General features: G+C 45.0%; 1 protein-coding gene across 1 annotated transcript; it reads left to right on the top strand.

Annotated features, from left to right (window-relative positions):
• The first annotated feature begins 3039 nt into the window (after window positions 1–3039).
• On the top strand, window positions 3040–19406 carry adamts5 (ADAM metallopeptidase with thrombospondin type 1 motif, 5 (aggrecanase-2)). Its single transcript, XM_078243480.1, has 8 exons — window positions 3040–4399; window positions 11151–11283; window positions 11531–11698; window positions 12276–12559; window positions 13838–14021; window positions 14140–14315; window positions 14404–14579; window positions 14936–19406. Exons 1-8 carry the CDS (start codon window positions 3293–3295, stop codon window positions 15642–15644), a joined length of 2937 nt encoding a protein of 978 aa, XP_078099606.1. The 5' UTR covers window positions 3040–3292; the 3' UTR covers window positions 15645–19406.
• The last annotated feature ends 205 nt before the right edge of the window (window positions 19407–19611 follow it).

Below are 19611 nucleotides of genomic sequence, written 5' to 3' on the forward strand. Positions count from 1 at the left end.
TTCTTTTGGATGCTCCTCTGAGATGAATTTAAAACCCATCTGCTATCTTATGAAAGGCAATCGTTTACTTCACCTAGATTCAAGTGTTTTATTATTTTTGTTTACAGATGTATACATGTGCCTTTGTATTTAAAATAGGTTACTTTTAAAATAGGTTACTTTTGTATTTGTATCATTTTCTTTTTTACATACATACATTGTGGATAAAACAAGTTTGTGTTGACTGTGTTCATTTTTTGCAAAAAGGTGAGAAGCTGTGTGCGTGCAGGTGTGTGTTTGTGTTCCCAAGAACAGAGTATACCTGTGGTGGAAGGCTATAGCTGACACCCAGGAGATGTTGCTCTCTCCCTTCGCGCCATGGTAACGGATGCTAAGAACACAACTGGTTTCTAAGAGAGAGAACGAGAAGAAATGAAGGGGAGGTGGAGGAAAAAGGGAGAGTACATATACACACACACACACTCCATCAGCCATTCAACCATCACAAGAACAAGCACTTTGATTGCCGTTCCCTTCATCTGAAGCATTTTCATCCTGATGGGAATTACTGGTTTAACATCCATGAAGAGATAGAAGAGAAGGACGGAGGGAGAGATGGAGCAAAAGAGGGATTGTGTGTGTGTTTGTGCGCAGAGGAGAAGAGGGAGTGAGAGTTGCAGTGCTGGGGGGAGGATTCTGACACCACCACTTAGATAGAGCCTGGTGGTTATGTAAAAGGCTTGGCCTGTCAATTAACCGTATTGGATTGCCTCCCCTCCCAGCCACCGTAGAAAGTGGGCCGGTCCCACACACGTGGCTCGGCACGCAGGTTCACACACAACTTGTTTTGGTGACGCTCAATACTGTATGCAGACTGCTTTGCACATGTGATCCGGGTTACTGTGTAATTGTGTGCACGTGTGTGTGTTTTGTGGGGATAACGGGGGCGGTTTATGTCCATATGGTTGCTTTGGCATACATCTCGGTTTCAGATGATGGGGTATTAAAAATGATCCAATGGGCTGAGTGTATGAGATTCAAAGAGGAGAAAGGAAGAGGGAGGGAGAGGAGGACATCGTAGGGATATAAGCCAAAGTGTGTGTGTGTGTGTGTGTGGTGTAGCATTTAAATATGCTGTGGAAAGTTGCCTAATTTTTGCTCAGGCTCAGTGCCACTGGTTTGCAGCTACAATACATTTCAACACGTATTAATCCTTTGTGTGTACGGGTATAAACTCAAAATACTAACATGCATATTGATGTCTCAAAACACACACTCATACACAAGCGCCGAAGGTCCATCATGACATCACTCTGTCCTGGTCAAACATCCGCTCACACAGCTCTGGTTTGCTCTGTCTTTATAGGTGTCTGTTTACTGCAGGTAATACACTTGACAGATCGGTGTAAAGGAGAAGCAGCTGGAGGTGGGGTGATGGGGACGAGACTTGAGGACAGAGAGAAAAAGAGACGGGTAGTGGGAGTGGGAGGTGCATTGCGTAACGGTTGATTTGGACATGAGGTTCAGCTCGATACTGGACGAGGGCACAGTGTTTTTACGTTCAATATTAGGTTGCAGGGCCGTAGCAGAGATTTTGAACGAGCCCATGGCCCCCCATCGCAACCCTCCTGTTGAGGAGCTGTCAACATTCGTCTGGAGGCTTATTTAATTGCAGAGTGTATCCTTGATGTGGGATGTTTTGTGTGGATCGTACCACGGTGGGATTTACAGGGCAAGGCTTACAATGGCAGCACACCGTGTTCCGCTTTTGGCTGCACGTCCGCTCTCACGCCCACATGCCCACTCCCTGGCAGCTTTCCTGCAAGCGCCAGGCAATACTACCCACACTGCTGTCACGTAGAAGGGGCTTTGGATTAACGCGCCACTTTAGCCGACATGGGCTCAAACAGTTTGACGCAGCAAAGTTGAAACGTAATATCTGCGTTCAAGTTCTGCGTAGGGTGTGTGTGCATCCACAAAGAGAGGCCTCCCTCTTGGCATGCAGACACACACTGAAATCCCCTCTGTGGTGTACAAAGGTAATAGCTGTTAGGTGACTCAGCAAATGAGCAGTGTTTTGGAACTTTTAAGACATGACAGTGGGTTTGTGTGAGACAGTTACTTCAGCTCCAGTGAGGTATGCATGGCTCAATCCCTCTCGGCACACAAGTATGACATCCCATTGGCAACGTAACATACACTTCCCTAAAGGTACAATAAATAATTAAGACAGCTCCCAGGGCAGTTTCAGGCCTAGTCACACACCTGCAAACTCACTCACTCACACACACACACACACACACACACAAACTTGTTTCTCTTTAGTTTCTCATACCCAAGTACAGCATATACTGTAGGCATGCTCACAGATTCCCTCCACTCGCCATTACATGTCTCACATGGGAACGGTGAACTCCCAGAACTCTTATTCGGACACACGAACAGCCATAAATTATCTATTCCCCTCTAGTTTCCTGAAACTCTCCAGTCAAGCCATGTTGGACTTTAAGCCTTCAATTATTAAAGGAGTCAAAGTGGTAAAAGTGTAAAAATAACAGTCTGGTGTTTAATGGTTAGGATAAATGGTGTTGGTCCCGGGAGTGGCAGCATGTTGCTGTTTAGGAACTTGTTTTGCTGATGGTTTTATGCTGGCTACAAGTTATGTTGATATCCTGAAATTGATGAAAACGAGAAAGATGAAGGGGTGATTGTCACTGATAAGGTAGATTTTATAATTTAGTCATAACCAGAAGTGATTGTTTAGAGGTTCAGCTTCTTGCTTGTATCTTTTTCTCTGCCTCTCAGGGTGTTTCATGAGGATTTTGATGGACTTGCAAAGTCTAACCGGCTCCTCTTTCTTTGCTGAGGCAATGGGAAATACTCTGGTGACAGCATTGTTCAAGTTTCTCTCCTCTCCTCCAGCACTTGACTTTACTCTGATTTGAGGCAGAGAGCGAGAGAGAGAGAGAGAAGAGGGGGGTGGAGGAGTGGTGATTGAGCGCAAAGGGGGCAGGACTTTTTCTCTCCGGGTCCTATTAAGAGCAAACTTTGTGTTTTTGTTCTCCAAGTTCAGCTCAGTGCTCTCCAGCCTAGACACACTTCCTCTCTGCTGCTCTTATTCATTTCCATTTTTTTTTCCCCTCAATGGTTTTGTTTGCTCGCCTGTTGGTTACTACTGTGTGTGTGTTTTCATTGGGGATTCGGACAACGGGAGGATGCGCTTTTTGGAGGAACAAATACTCAAAGTTGTCTCTTCGGCCAGCCCGGGGTTGTTTTAGTGGATAAATAGATGTTCTTCAGGTTGGAATGAACAATGGTGCGGATCCTTGGTGCTCTGGCCGAGGACATGCTCTGGTTTCGGCTACTGTTGCTGTGCGTCGTGGAGTTGGAGCTGGGAGCCGGGCTTTCTACTTTCCAGGGTTTCTATCTTCCACCTGCGAACGGGTCGCTTCTCGCACCTGCCCGGAGGACAGACGGTGTCGTGCGGACCATTGACCGGATTTACCACGGAGGTGGGAAGGTGGGCTACCTGGTGTACCTGGATGGGAGCCGGTTTCAGCTGGACATGGAGCGGGACGAGTCGGTGCTGTCGCATCACTTCAGCCCCCAGTATGTGCTCGCTATGATGGGGGACAGCCCTGCGCCTTTGCAGCGGGAATGCGTGTACCGTGGGACAGTGGACTCCAACCCGGAGTCCTTGGCCGTCTTCAACCTCTGCGGCGGGGGTCTCGAGGGCTTCTTCGCCGTAGCCCACGCGCGCTACTCCATCACGCCTATCGTCAGGGCGAAGGGACACGAGCACGACGTGCGTGCCCTGCACGACAAAGACGCGGAGAGCGCGCTGCATGTGTTCACGCGCGAAAGTTTCAGCTTCCAGGCCATGCGCGAGGGGCGCGAGAGCTGCGGGACGCGCGACGGGCGCAGAGGACGCAGGCATGCGGCGGGGAAACGCCGGCACAGAGGTCGCGGGAAGGGGAGACAGGGCAAAGAGAGACTCGCAGAGGAGAGCGCAGATGAGCACGGTGCGCGCGGGCGAACATGGTGGAGCCGGCTCGCCAAAGCAGCAGCTGCTCCGGAACCTGGCACGCGGAGCAAAAGGTCAGTCTCTCGCGCCAGGCACGTGGAGCTGCTCCTGGTGGCCGACGACACCATGACCAAGAAATACGGCAAGGACTTGAATCACTACCTGCTCACACTGGCCTCCATCGCGTCCAAGCTGTACGGGCACGCCAGTATCGAGAACCCCATCCGTCTGTCGGTGGTGAAAGTGACCGTGGTCGCTGAGAAGGAGAAGGGGCTCGATGTGTCCAAGAACGCGGCAGCAACACTGAAAAGCTTTTGCAAGTGGCAGAACCAACAGAACCCGCTGGACGACGACCACCAGCACCACCACGACGCCGCCATCCTCTTCACCAGGCAGGTAAACAAACTTCCCTCTCTTTCCGCACCTCCACCTGTCCGCTCCTCTCATCTGGCAGGCGCCAGTCTCCCGCATGTCTCCCTCCCCGTCCCACACTGCGGAGAAAGAGGCGGTTAGCGCCCAGGTGTGATGCCAAGGCGGCGGAGTGACGCCACGGTTTGTTTTTATTTTGATGGTGCACGCGGTGGCAGCTGCAGCTAAGCACTTGGCAAATTGAACCTTGGATGGCTTATTGCAAATAGCTTAGCAAAACACACTATGTAATGATAAATAACTGACACATATCACCCCTTTTTATATTCTATACATGTAATTCCTAATTGCACGGCATTTTCCTCTTGTAGGTAAGCGACACTATCTTTTTATTTTGGTCAACTGTGAACCACATCCTCATTTGCATCACAGTCAATCAGAAGTGAAGACTGAACAACCTGCTTCCCACATGCCCTTGGATATATCCACCCCTTTTCTATGCGTTTTTCTTTCTCCTTCCGTTTCTTCTTTTTGCCGAATCTCTCGTGCGTAATGCAGCGCAGCGTCTGTAAAAGTCCATACGCCTGCGCCTGGTGTTTTTCTAGGCAGGCTCTTCTGTCTCCAGCCTCCCCCCTCCCAGTCCCCTGACAGTCCCGAAGCCTCGAAGTCTGTGTGATCTGAGGCGCGTGCCCGCGGCCATGCACGCACATTCTTCCCAGGGTGAGAGGGAGGTTTGAAATCAGCTGCTTGATGCATTGCAGAAATGTCCCTAACACTCCCTTGAAACTGCAGATTCTAGTTAACTAGGTAGTCATCACATTGCATGCACATTTTTCCCCAGTTACTTTTCCAGTGTCAAAAAACAAACACATCCACCCTGTGAGAAGCCCTACGTTTACCGAGATCATACTCATTTATCCCTTCTTTCACCGTCCCTTTCTCTCTCCCCATCTTCCCTCCCTGCCTGTTTTGAAAGCCGCAGGGCAGCAGCAGATCTACATGCATTTTTTCACCTCTCCGGGTGTGGCTTCATGGTGGTTTAGCTCCATTTTGACGAGTCGGATAGCTCGCCTTGGATTGCGGTGTGTTCAGCTCATGCAGGGTCTTGTCGTGGCTTGGGCGGAAAAAGCCAGCACCAGTGGTATTACCTCGGATCTCCTGGCATCGGCTGCAAGTTGGCGGCGTCATGCATTGGCAAGGCAGCCGGTTGTGCATAGCTGAGGTCAGCAAGCTGGCAAAGTGGCACAGTTCCTGTGTGCCAACCACCTCGTGGCTCCTTACTAACAGTGTTGCCACTACACCTCCACGGGCAAGACGGTGCCATCCTCCTGTGGTTGGGTTTGGCAGCCGGGTGGGCACGGTCACGGCGAATGGAAACAGCAATCCAGATACCTCTAAAGCAGGGATCTTCAACAGAGGGTACGGGACCCCCAGGGGGTCCTCAGAGTCAATGCAGGGGGGCCTCCAAATTATTTTTCCCCCTAAAATGTAAAAGTCTTAACATGAATCCAACATATTATTAGCAAATATAAAACCCCACTGATGATAGGCTTACTGGCCCATATGTAAGGTAGTCACTAAGGTAGCCATCCACAGATACAGTTCATCCTAAGTGTGTATGTTTAACATTAAAACATGATTATAAAACCATGCCAACAATTATTAGGCTATTTTAATAGCTTAGTATTCTATGCAAAAATGTATAAAGGCTTTAGGCCGCCCTACAAGTTATTGTAGGCCCAGTTTAAAATGCAACTTTATTTTATACAATATATTTAGTAGGGGGGTCCCTGCTCCGTCTCTCTTTCAGTTAAGGGGTCCTTGGCTTAAAAAACATTGAAGACCCCTGCTCTAAAGGCATCATACTCATGCTCATCCTGAAAAAAACATCCACTCTCTGTATTTTTCCATTGATTTAAAAGGCATTTTTGTCTCATAGCAGTCAATGTTAAGGCTGCACAGTTTCAGACTGTATCTCATAATATCATTGATATCATTATATTAGACACTTTTCATAACTTGAAGTCTGCAGTTTGGATGTGATTTTAGTTATTTCAAGAGGAGAAAGGGCTCTAAAACTATGTAGAAACAAAAAGATACAACCTCCATCATAACAGAAGCTAATAGAAGGCCAATATTACCAGTATATCAGTCAGAACCTAATTTGTGTCTCACCTGTCGCAGCACTTGCATTATTCATCAACCTGTCTCCTGCCTCGCTCACACATCTCACCTTCTCTACTGAAGGTGGAGGGCATACTGTAGATGTTAGCTGTCAGCACAAGAAGCAGGTGATCCTACTCTGTCGCACACAGAGCATATAATCATCTACTATGGCCCCTGTAACACAGTACAGACCTCCTGAGAAACATTACAAGGCGGGTTTCTGATCCCTATCTATTGCATTTCTTGCAGCTAAATCTGTGTGCAGAATAAGCACACAGGTAATGCATGACTTGACTTTAGGGTCGCAACCTTAATAAGTCATAGAAAGCAGCCACTGCCTTACTTTGACCTTTAAACTCTTTGACTATTAAAGGCCATTTTCAGGCGTCTGTCTTTTGGCTAAGTGCTTTTATTGCTGTTACTTTACCTTGTATATCATTAGAACGGACAGGTGAGCAGGGCTGAGTTTTTTTTTTTACAGCTAAACACTGCAGGAAAACAGAATAATGTATATTCACTCTTATTCCACCCTTAATGTGGAATAGGAAGATGCTGCTATCTTGAAAAAAAAATGGTCATTTTGCCCTATTCTTTAAGAGAACCACACTTTATTTTTGCAAGACTGGCTCCCCATACAATGTCAAGAGCTGCACAAAATCTGTCACTTTACAAACAGATTAGAGCCATTAGAGTTTCCATTGACAGAATGCCAGTCTGGAAATGATTTGGCTCAGTTACCTCATATCTTTCATGCTGCATTTTAGATTTTAAAAAAGGAAAGAAAAAGATGTTTGATATATGAGGCATGGTAACTTTTTTTTGTCAGGAAAATAACTTTGGTTGTGTTACTTAACAGGAAAAGACAAACATGGACGTTCTGTAGATTCACTTCAGATGTGTTACAGGAAATGGTCTGCCTAATATTCCATTATACTGTTGGAGGTGTCAAGTATTAGTTTATGTATGAAAACAAATCATCCTTTTTCATCTGCGTATTTGGAGCAACTGTGGAGCAGAACCTGATCATTGTGGTCCGCTGAACTAGAACTGAAGCTCATTGAAGATTTTGTGACTGTGAAGTCAGACCAGTCCATTGTTCCCAGATGAGAGAGGGAGGGAGGGGGCATCAGGAGCACGCAGGGTTGGAGGGAACTCGTCTCTTTGTGGTCGGGTCCAATTACTCCAACACCCGTACCCGCAGTGAGCTGACCCGTGTGGCGGTGTCACCCTGTTCCACACATACCAGCACCAGAACAAAACAACGGGCACATTGAGGGGACTCGGAGTGTGTATCCATGGAACATTAAATGTTATGCATGGCTGTGTTCACTTGTTGTGAGCTATGACAGTGGACAAAGCCCTACTGTAAGGTGGCCAGAGAGAGCTGCAGAGATATTGACATACATGTGTGTTTACTGCCATTTGAGTATTTAGTATTTGTGAAGCCAGTGATAGTGCTGACCTTTTTTGACCTGGGTTAAGGTCAGGCCACTGTCAGATTTGTGACAATACATGCCAAATATAAGCACTTTATAAAACGTTATTTTGTTATTTTTTTTACATTTTGCCTTTACATTTTTCGGCATTTAGCTGACTGCCACGTGAAGACTGTGAAATGCAGATGAAAGCTACTAAGTGGACCTCAAGTTGAGATAGGTCCGTCACATATACTGATCCCAACTTCAAAATAGAACTGCTATACTCAAATGTCCAGTTTAGATTGAAATAATCAATATCATGCCATTAATAAGGATATCTTGCATGCCAAAATGTTTATAAAATTGATGTTGACAAATTCTGTATTATGACCATATGATTCCATTGATCAACCATAATAGTTTGCAGAAACACTAAGAGGGCCCTTATGTAATGATAATTAAAGATACACACTAATAGACACAGCATATATAGTATAAACAAACCATTTCCTCCACATGTGTGTTAAACATAGTTATGTCATTTTCCCTCGGACAGTGAAAGTGCACATGTGTATAGTTTGGAATCCTCTCTTACCTGTGCACTTGTCTTGCTCCTCTTCCACCATGTGTTTATGTGCATGTCTGTCTGTACATTAAAGTGTACATTTCCCAGGCCTCGCCCCCGTCACAGCTAGCCCCTCTATTTGTTTTAACTGTTCTTGATATTTCACACGTGCTATACCTCGTCTGGTATATGTTGACAACCTACAGACAGTTCTTGGATCCCAAACCCTCAACCCTAGCGCCGGGTCTGTCGACATACGCGACTGGCCTGAGAGAGAGAGAGTTCAGTCTGCCCCGGTAACAACACTCTCTTCACACTGTGATGCATCAGTGACTTTAAACTGCACTTCTGTTTACAATCATGGTCTGAAGTTTCCTTTTGAGCACTGAGCTGTCATTCTTGTATAAATCAGCCTTGTGGTTTTTTTCTGATCTCGCGTGTATCTTGTTGTGAATAGTTCTGCCAGCTTTGACGGTACTAAACTAGAAAGATTTCTGTGGCTAGCGTGGCTTAACAAATACAATATTTATCGAGTTTAAGTATAATATAGCATGAATCTGTCAGTCACTGGTGACGAATCATTAGTGACCTGTCCAGTCATTGATGGAGAGCGGGTAGCTTTTGATTAGTTTGTTGGAATCTGCCTGCAGGGTGTTTTCATCACACAGAGTGAGCTAAACTCACTTGCAAGAGGGATTTTCATGTGTGTGTGTGTGTGTGTGTGTGTGTGTGTGTGTGTGTGTGTGTGTGTGTGTGTGTGTGTGTGTGTGTGTCTGGGTCTGGCTGGCTGTTTGTTTAACACAAGCCTTGGCTTAGATTGCAAGTGGTCTTGTTACACACACACACACACACACACACACACACAGTTCTGATTGCCTCCTGACCTTAACAACCAACTTACCACCTGTTCTCCTGTTATTTTTGCCAATATTTCAGTAACTCCTTGTTCTCTCAGTTCTTCTTTTTAATATCCGGCATCCCTCCATAGTCCCCCCCCCCCCCCCCCCCAGCGTCTGATTCCTGTATGTATTTCTCTCTCCCTTCCCTGTTTTTATGCTTGTGTGAGAGGCCTTTCGATGAAAACAAAGTTGGGAAGAGAGTTGGCGGTTGGAAGAAGTAAACAATACGCAGATAGGGATGTGAGTTTACGGGATATTACCATTCTTCTACTTTGCACCCACGCGTTCCCTGTTACACTGAAATCCGTGTTGTACACGAGAGATCGAAAGAAAAACAGCCGGGGAGGGGGGTGAATGAATAAATAAATGGAATAGAGGGAGGTGTAAAGAACGTCGGGGTGAAAGAGTGTGGGAAACAGCGAAAGAGAAACTATGAAAATCTCTCTCTGAAGCCAGTGTCCTCTATGCACTGGCTTGTGTGCCCATAGAAAAGTCAAGAGAAACTTACATGCATGCAGCAAGCGTGTTTGACTTGCCCTTGGTGTGATACTTGCGTATCCAGCAGTCAATGTATCCAGCAGTTAATTGGCAAAGCAGGAACTCTCTTTCTGTTTTCTGTATGAGTGTGAGTGTACCATCAGGTATGCATTTATATGTGTTCTATATATGCAAGTATGTACCCATGTATTGACATTCACTTCTTATAATTATGTGCATGTGAGTGTACTTGAGTGTGTGTGTGTGTGTGTGTGTGTGTGTGTGTGTGTGTGTGTGTGTGTGTGTGTGTGTGCGTGCGTGCGTGCGTGCGTGCGTGTGACTGTGAGAGGTGGTCCCACCCAGTCAGTCAAGTGTGCAAGTGATAAACACAAGGCAGTTTGTTCCAAACCCGCCACTCTGGGAACGGGTAAACACCCTCCCAGACAGGCTCTCACACAGGACCCAGCAGGCCTGTCAGCACTACTTAACATGACGATTCATCCTCTCCACAGGACACGTGTGTGTGTCTGTGTGTCTGTGTCTGTGTGTGTGGGTGTGTGTGTGTTTTCCCTTTTTTGGATGTTCTGCACACACACACACACACACACATGGATGTTTGTCTTCATATGTTTATGTGCCTCTGTACCCTGACTGAACATGTGCATTCTAAACATGTTCTATTGCAGTGTGAGTGTGTATGCACATGCACACAGGCCCATGTGCAGGCGTGTGAACTGCCTGTTTGCAATTGTGATGCAACAATTCGATTAACTGATTGGCAGGACTGAGCAGTGCACCCCGAGGCCTTGTCTGCATGGACGTGTGTGGGAATCAAAACAAAAATCAATACTATGTGCTCTGGCCTCCCTATGAGGCAGATAGAAAGATGGTGGAGGCAGAGGAAGGAAGCAGGTATTAAAAGCAGTAGGAGAGAAAGGGACACATTTTACATATCAAAATCACCAGTCACAGGAAGTTCTACTCAGCCTGTGAAAACTGTTCAAAACAACTCAACTGACCTCACTTGAATATCTCAGACAGCCTGTGTTACAAACTGGAGTTGTGGAGTTTGAAAGGCAAGGAGTTTTTAAAGCTTCAACTCAAGTTTACATTGCATTTTTAACTTTTTTAAGAGAGGATTTCTGTAATTAAGGCTGTTTGTTCCACAAGTATTGGGATGAATTCTTTAAATAAACAGGTTTTCCACAATTGTTTGTGGATTACTGTAAACTTACGGCATTTCTTTTGTCCAGGACCTCTGTGGCCACCACTCCTGCGACACCCTGGGCATGGCAGACGTCGGCACCATCTGCTCTCCGGAGAGAAGCTGCGCCGTCATCGAGGACGACGGGCTTCACGCTGCCTTTACAGTCGCGCATGAGATAGGTAGGCATGGATACACACACACACACAACCAAAGCTATGAACAGGCCAGGACATGCACATCTGTCAGCACATCTCTCTTGCTGATAAATATCACAACAGTATTGTCTGATGTCATACTCGTGATAACTGAGCTCTCGGTATGTTTTCTTTTCTCATTCTTGCTGCATGTGCAAACCCGTGACAAGTCTCATCGTTTCTCTCCCTTCCATCCACTCTGTACATCTCGTCCTTTCTCTCCACGCCTCAGGCCACCTGCTCGGCTTGTCCCATGACGACTCCAAGTTCTGCGAGGAGCGTTTCGGAGTGAACAGCGACAGGCGGCTAATGTCCTCCATCCTCACCTCCATAGACGCCTCCAAACCCTGGAGCCGCTGCACCTCGGCCACCATCACAGACTTCTTTGACGATGGCAACGGTGGGTGTGGGAGAAAAGAACAATAAAGGCACGCGGGAAATAAAGCTTCCATGCTCTGTAGTTCTTTTCACCGTGAGAACTTTTCCCAGCCAGTAAAGGTTTTATTTTCTCCATCTACAAATTGCATCCATGTGAATTTGACTTGTGATGGCTTTTCTCCCACAGTACCTTTCACTGAGGGCTGTTTACTTCCAAACAAAGCTGTAATCTCTAATAGGAAGTTATTTACGATCCTATTACCTTTTTTAAAGAGTGTAGTTGCAGTGAAGCCAAAGACATCTTTGGCAGAAAAATCAAGATGAGTCATACTTCAGCAAGTCATGCCATTCATTATGGCCGTAAAGCATTGTCGGTTGACATCACTTTTGCATAATTCATGTAGCAACAGCATTGTTTCAAACTTGACAGTACCTGCTGCTGCTGCTCCTGCACTTTAATTAAGTGATAACTCATACAGAACTCATTTGTCTAAACCAAAATAGACTTTTATACACCAAGACCAGCCAAGAGTATGCAGGTTGCAGCGCCTTTTTTTATTTATTTTTTTAAATGCCCTTCTCCTTCTTTCCTGCCACAGCTGAGTGTCTTCTAGACTCTCCTCGCCAGCCCCTGCTGGGCCCTGAGGAGCTCCCAGGGCAGAGCTACGATGCCGTCCGCCAGTGTCGCCTGGCCTTCGGCCCCGAGTACACAGTCTGCCCGGGCATGGACGTATGTTCTCGCCTGTGGTGCGCCGTGATTCGCCAGGGACAGATGGTGTGTCTGACCAAGAAGCTGCCGGCCGTGGAGGGAACGCCCTGCGGGAAGGGACGCATCTGCCTGCAGGGAAAGTGTGTGGACAAGACCCGCAAGAGACACTACTCGGTAAGTGGTATCATTATATGGAGGACATGGAGATAGAAGGTGACTAAAAAAGGACTCAAATCTAAAATAGATTCCTTTTTATAGTTCAAAAACTGATATTTTAAGCACTCATTTCCACATTGTACAAACTTGTCTGTGAAAGACAAACATAAAAAGGAATAAAAGTAATATGCAGTAGACAGGGCAAAAAGATTGAAGAAGAGAAAAACTTGTCACTGGTTCTTCATTGTGTGGTCTGCTTTATTTATTCCACTGCTGATCTGTGCTATTTGTTTTCTTGGCCTTGCTTAAACAGATCTAAATTGAATTTGGCCTTAATGAGTTAAAGGACCGAATCTGTTCTTGGCAGGCTGTCGACACTGTGTGTGTGTGTGTGTGTGTGTGTGTGTGTGTGTGTGTGTGTGTGTGTGTGTGTGTGTGTGTGTGTGTGTGTGTGTGTGTGTGTGTGTGTGTGTGTGTGTGTGCGTGTGGGAAGTCAAAAAGAATGGGAAAGAATATTCTTTGTGTTTATTTTATCACATTTGACGGGTCTGACTCGATCTTTGGCAGAAGACTGCATGTGTGGATCCAGCCCAAGTTCTGACTCGCTTCAGTTTTTCACTGCCTCGTACGACGACCAGTTTACTGCTCAGAGAAACGCTAAGCCCCTCCATTTTAGACTTCAGAATCTTTTAACCTCTATGTATATTTCTTGTAGTATGATTGCAGATTAAGTGGATTTTACTGTGGAAAGAAGTACTTTAGAGACTCGGCATTGGAACTAAATGGAAAAGCTTTGCAGAACTTTAGAATTATAAAATCAACTTTATCTCATAAAATGTTAAATGCTACTTATCCAGTCATATTTTATCACCGGTGACTCATGTAGCGCTGGTTGGAAAAACACAAAAATAAGTACTTTAAGAATTTCATTCAGGCTGTTCCTCAGGGGAAGCATGTGAGCTGTTACACCACAGATCCAGTCATGCTGTCTTAATAAAAGGCTTTATCACATGGGGATAGCCTCGTCTCTTTTTCTGTCTCTTTTCCACACCACAATGCATGCCACATTTTTCTTTATCACAACTCTCTTTCCAAAGGGCTGTCCCTGTGACACGTGGCTTGGCCAGCAACCACTCTGACTTCCAACATGTCTGATAAGCACTAATTGTCCTCTCTCATCTCCTCTTTTTTTTAATCTTCCTTTTCCCTTCATCCCTCTCTACTCTCTGATCTCTCCAACTCTTATCTTCTCTTTCATCTTCCCTCTCCTCTTCAATCCTCTCCTCTCTCTCCCAGGCGTCCAACCACGGCAGCTGGAGTTCCTGGGGTCCTTGGGGTGCGTGCTCCAGAACTTGCGGAGGCGGGGTGCAGTTCGCCCAACGCCTGTGTAACAACCCGCCACCACGTAACAACGGGCGCTACTGCACGGGGAAGAGAGCCATCTATCGGTCCTGCAACGTCACACCATGTCCAGCATCAAGTGAGTGTTACAGCCTGAGAATGCATGCATGATTATAATAGTACAAGCTAATGTTTATTAATCATGTAAAATATATAGTTCTTCATGTCAAACTTCTCTTAATGGAACTTTTCTTCAGATAAAAGTTTCCGGCAGGAGCAATGTGAAGTGCGCAACGGTCCCCAGACAGATCCTAAAGGGGTGAAGACCTTTGTTGAGTGGGTGCCTAAGTACGCAGGAGTCCTCCCTAAAGATGTGTGCAAGTTGACCTGCAGAGCAAATAGGACAGGATACTATGTGGTGTTCTCTCATAGGGTGAGTTAGTAAAAAAAAAAAAGAAAAGTGTGCAGTGTATTTAATGGAAACAAATGTGGAAAATGATTTTGTGATTGTTTGTCTTCAGGTGGTAGACGGGACAGAGTGTCGTCCTTATAGCAGCTCGGTGTGCGTGAAAGGGAAGTGTGTACGGACAGGCTGCGACGGCATCATTGGCTCCAAGCTCCAGTTTGATAAGTGTGGTATATGTGGAGGTGACAGCACAGGATGTATACGCGTTGTGGGCAACTTCACCAAGAAGAGGTAAGAAAAGGAGAAGACTTGGACTGTGCATTATACGTCTTTATTTTATGGAAATCATGCACATACAGACTTTTGTACACATGCATCATAGGGGAGTCTCAGTTTATTGATAGTAAGTTTGCACACCCAGAATTTAGAGAAATGTTTTTAGTCTTTTTTACTGGAGATATCTCAGGGTTTTTACAGTATGCTGAAATGATAAGGCTATAATGTGGAGTGTTACTAACTTGCAAGATTTGTCACAGTTTGCCAACAAGTAAATAGTTTCTAATTTGATGCAAAGCCAGCATTGACAAAGAACACACTGTCTTACGTGCTGATCTGACCTCTCTTCTACTTTCTCTCTTGCCAAACAGTAAGGGATACACTGACGTGGTGAAGATCCCTGCAGGCTCCACCCACATCAAGGTTCGTCAGCACAAGGCCAAGGACCAGACCCGCTACACTGCCTACCTGGCCCTCCGACGGCCCAACAACGAGTACCTCCTTAACGGCAAGTTTGTGATCTCCACCTCCGAGACAATCATCGTACTCAACGGTTCTGTGCTTAACTACAGCGGCTGGAGCCAAAGGGACGAGTCGCTCCACAGCATGGGTCCCCGGGCCCTCCAAGAAGCCTTGGTGGTCCAGATTCTAGCGACAGATGCTAAAAAGCCTTTGGATGTTCATTATAGCTTCTTCATGCCGCGCCAAACAGCCCCACAGCAGCCATCAGCTCCGCTCATCCCCAAACCAAAGTCGACCCTTCCACAGAGCACTACAAGAGTGTCAACCACGACGACAACCACCACCACCACCATCACCACCACCACCAGTAGCACCACTACATCTTTCTCCGCTCTCCCTGTCCTGGTCCCAGGGCCACCGACAGCTCCAGGTCCCTCCACCCCCACACCGGGCCCCCACTGGGTAACGGGATCCTGGATGATCTGCTCCAGGACTTGTGACACTGGCTGGCAGAGCCGGACAGTGCAGTGTAAGGACCAGGATGGAAAACTGTCCAAGGGCTGCACGTTAGGTGCCCGACCCTCTGCCTTCAAACACTGTCTGGTGAAGAAATGTTGAGGCGGCAGGAGAGGAAAAATGATTTGTAAGACAAGAAACATTTCATTGGAAGAAGTTTAATCTGTACATCTGATAAAGGTCTTAAGTGCTGGATGTAGGACTATGGACCAATGAATTAAAGAACCTTGAACAGGACTGTGAATGTCGGCTAAAGGGCCTGGACCAGATACACAGAGACTCAGAAACAGATTGTCATGACTAAATTGACTAAATGGTAGAGGAATGTCCTGGAATCATCCTGGTCTCACAGAATTCTGTGAAATGATCACGAACTGTTAACACCACATTACGTGGTGGTGGCACGGAATGTGTGAAAATTCCGTGTGGCCACCACGGAAACAATGCCAATGTAAAGTCAATGAGAAGATGACGTAGCATAGGAGCGACTACGGTAGCGAGTAGTATGAAAGGCCGAAAACAACACAGGACTTTCAACCAGAAGACTGGGGATCGTGTCCCGCGTGTCACGTTTACTAAACCCAACCGTAACTGTCCCGTTCTTCTTTTCCTAAACCCAACCGTTTATTGTTTTACCTAAACCCAACCATCCCGTTCTTCTTTTCCTAAACCCAACCGTCCCGTTGTTGTCCCGGGTGTCATGGAAACGTAAGCCCACCCACAACCTTTTCCTTAACTTAAGGGGCCGTGTTCATTTCACGGAATTCTGTGAGATCAGGTTGAATCATAGTAGCTATGCAGAGCACAAGTAGAACTGAGGACAGTGTCCGTATGTTAGTGACAAGTATCGCCCTGGCATAGCTAAGGACTTAAATTGCATGTCATTTCCACATGGACAGTAATTGATTGTCTTTACTTCAGTCTCCAAACCCTGGAGGCTTAGTGTGTGTTGCCCTGTAATGGCATGCCTGTTGTCGTGTTTTTTTATGCTATTCCTTGTGTTCTAATCACTGTGGGGATTTAGAAGCCGCACCCCTTTGTCTATTGTCATGAGTGTGTCCGAGACTAGAGCACCAATGATGGGAAGCACTCGTTATTCACCTTATCGTCATTTTTGCCCGAATCGCAGTCCTGTTTCACGTCCGTAATACTGCGTCCCATATTACTCCCTCTACTTGGACATTTCAGTCACTAAACAGCTCATGCAAATTTTTTATGATCAGAATTTTGAACATACAAACTCACTGGATGGTCGGCAATCTTCGTAGCAACAGCTAAGACACCAAGAAGGGTCTGTTCCCTGAAAAACAATACAAACCACGTAAAATCACAGGATGTCTTTTTCATTAACAAACTTGAGTATATCTTTGCAGCATTATTCCTAAAATGGTGGTCTCCTTATTTTCTGATTGCCTACCAATATTCTTCTCTTAAAGAATTTTATGAGCCACTCAGTGACCGAAAACTACAAGTTACAGAAGATGTCCATACGTATGATGGTCCTGGATCAGGTCTACATATATTCCCCGACTATAAGCACTATGTGTCTTTATTTGACTAAACTCTCCTGCTGAAAACCAAGAAGCAGCACAAGAAGAAGGGAAGAATGATCATAAACATTTCCCGTAGTGTTGACTATTTTGTCAAGAATATCCAAAAGATGCTTTCTGCATAGGAGAAAGCCTCAGCATAGGAGGGTGACTTCACGACCAAGAATGAATGGGTAAAGCCAGACATTTGGTTAATGGATGGTGCATTGCATCCTAGATCCAGCCAGTCTTAAACTGTTGAGACACTTCTGTGCTCATGTTCTTGAAAAGTTTCTCTGCTCCGCAACAACTCGGGAAGAAAGACACAAGTCACCTCTATAGCTTAGAAACCGCCGCATGGTGTGATGGCATGGAAAGTGAAAGTACGGAGGCCTTTAGAGGGCAAACTTTACAACAGTTAAATTGACAAAGGGGCAAAGTAACCATCACACATTTATGGAGGTTAACGATGACTCACAGGTTTGGGGAAATGCTTGATTTTGTGTGTGTGTGTGTGTGTGTGTGTGTGTGTGTGTGTGTGTGTGTGTGTGTGTGTGTGTGCGTGCGTGCGTGTGTATGTGTGTCTGGTCTGTGTTTTAAGCACATACAGTATGTACCGTGAACGTGTGCGTCTTGAACCTTCTTCACTCTCAGTTCCATTTGTATCAGTCATTATGCTGGTGCTGGGAGGTTTACGGCCCTCATGTTTTATTGTGGCGGTCAATATCTGTTTTTTATTGTCTGTTTTATCTGTTTAGGAAGTAATGCTAATATGACAATGTGTGCCCTGGATACTCCCAAAGGAGATACTAATGCAGTCATTAATGTCCTTTTGCAATTCAACTCTTTCTTCCTTTTCTTTCTTTTCATCACTCTATCTCACAAATTATTGTTTTAAACTGTTTCCAACCCTGATGGGTGGTGTTTGCCACATTACAACAATTAAGTTAGTACCACAGAATGATTTTAAAGGATCAATTCACCTGAGTTTTGAGATATCCATCTGGTGCCTCCACCCCAGTAGATGGATGGAATTCCCTTTGTGGTTTTATTTGGAACTACTTTGTGCTGAAGAAATAGTCCCAATGACTTCAGGGGGACACTGATGCTGCAAAGGAATCTTGCTTGTTGATTTAAAGAAATAGTTTGACATTTTAGCAAATACACTCTTTCATTTCTTGCCGAGACATAGATGAGAAGATTGATACCACTCAGGCCTGTCCAGCCAGGAAGTTTAGCATAGCTTAGCATAAAGACTGGAAGCCAGGGGAAACAGCTAACCTGGATCTGTCCAAAGATTAAAAATATGCCTATCAACATCCCTTTACTAACAGTCATATTTTGTTTAATCTGTACAAAAATTAAAGTGTAAAAATGACAATTAGCCCGTTTCCAATTTTAATGCTAAGCTAACTGGCTGCTGGCTCAACTTTATATTGAATGCACATACAGTATATGAGTGTGGTATCAATCTTGTTGTCTAACTCTCAAGAAAGTAAATTATGATGTCGAAGCTATTCTTTTAGGCGAAACTAAACTATAGAATGCATCACTAGATACCACTAGGTTAAGGTAAGGAAATGAGCTTTTTTTGTAATTTTGGTGAACTCATTCTTTAAATTCCTCCACCAAATCTCACAATATCATGCTTTGATGTTGTTATTTAATGCAAGGATGCATTTAGAGTGTAGATAATGTACATTACATATCAAACTGATTTTAAAATACCTTCATGTCATTTTGTTAAAATTGTTTGTGTGGCAAACCTCACCCATATGGCACCTGTGCAGGAGAAAACAACCCATAAGAAAGATGTTCAGATAGTACACATGACCCAGGTCAACCTACCACTCACAAAATGTTCTCTCTTCTTCCCTGCACATTCAGATTTCTTTACACAATGTAGACATTTTTGTACCATGATTAGATCTTTCATATATGTGTTAGTATTCAACCATATTTACACAGAAATGTACACACTGAAATAATCCATCGGTTACACGGCATTTTGAGAATTTCAGAAACCCTCACACACACTCCATACACACACACACACACACACACACACACACACACACACATAGACACACAACCCACTCTGACTCTTCCAGTAGGGAAACCTCTCTCGCTGAACGACAGAAACACAGCACTGAACTTGTAATTTATTGTTTGTACAACTGGTATGTGTGAATAAAAAAACAATGAGATGAGTTTTATTTATTATAGTAATTTTGTATCAAATTACTATTTAACTTAGGAATATGAACTATTCCTTTGTAAGAATACAGTGTTTCTTTTCTAGTCATTCACATGAAATGTACATAAAATCTATATATTTAAATATTGTGTCTGTGTTGTCAATTTTGTCAGGGCATCAGTTTTATTTATGTGTTTTAGCTATTGCAAATCAGATATATATACAGTATATATCAAGATACAGGAGGACCATTGCCATACTTGCTAGGTAAATATAGTCCATTACAAGTAAAAAACGTGTTAAAAGTACAGATATATACAATACACATAGCAAAATATATTTA

Source organism: Sander vitreus, chromosome 24, assembly GCF_031162955.1.
Source record: "Sander vitreus isolate 19-12246 chromosome 24, sanVit1, whole genome shotgun sequence".
In the NCBI taxonomy this organism is placed as follows: Eukaryota; Metazoa; Chordata; class Actinopteri; order Perciformes; family Percidae; genus Sander; species Sander vitreus.

Coding starts and splice junctions, on each gene's coding strand:
- adamts5 (XM_078243480.1), top strand. CDS start 3,293: ATGGTGCGGATCCTTGGTGCTCTGGCCGAGGACATGCTCTGGTTTCGG. Junction 4,400..11,150: donor CCATCCTCTTCACCAGGCAG/GTAAACAAACTT, acceptor TCTTTTGTCCAG/GACCTCTGTGGCCACCACTC. Junction 11,284..11,530: donor TACAGTCGCGCATGAGATAG/GTAGGCATGGAT, acceptor TCCACGCCTCAG/GCCACCTGCTCGGCTTGTCC.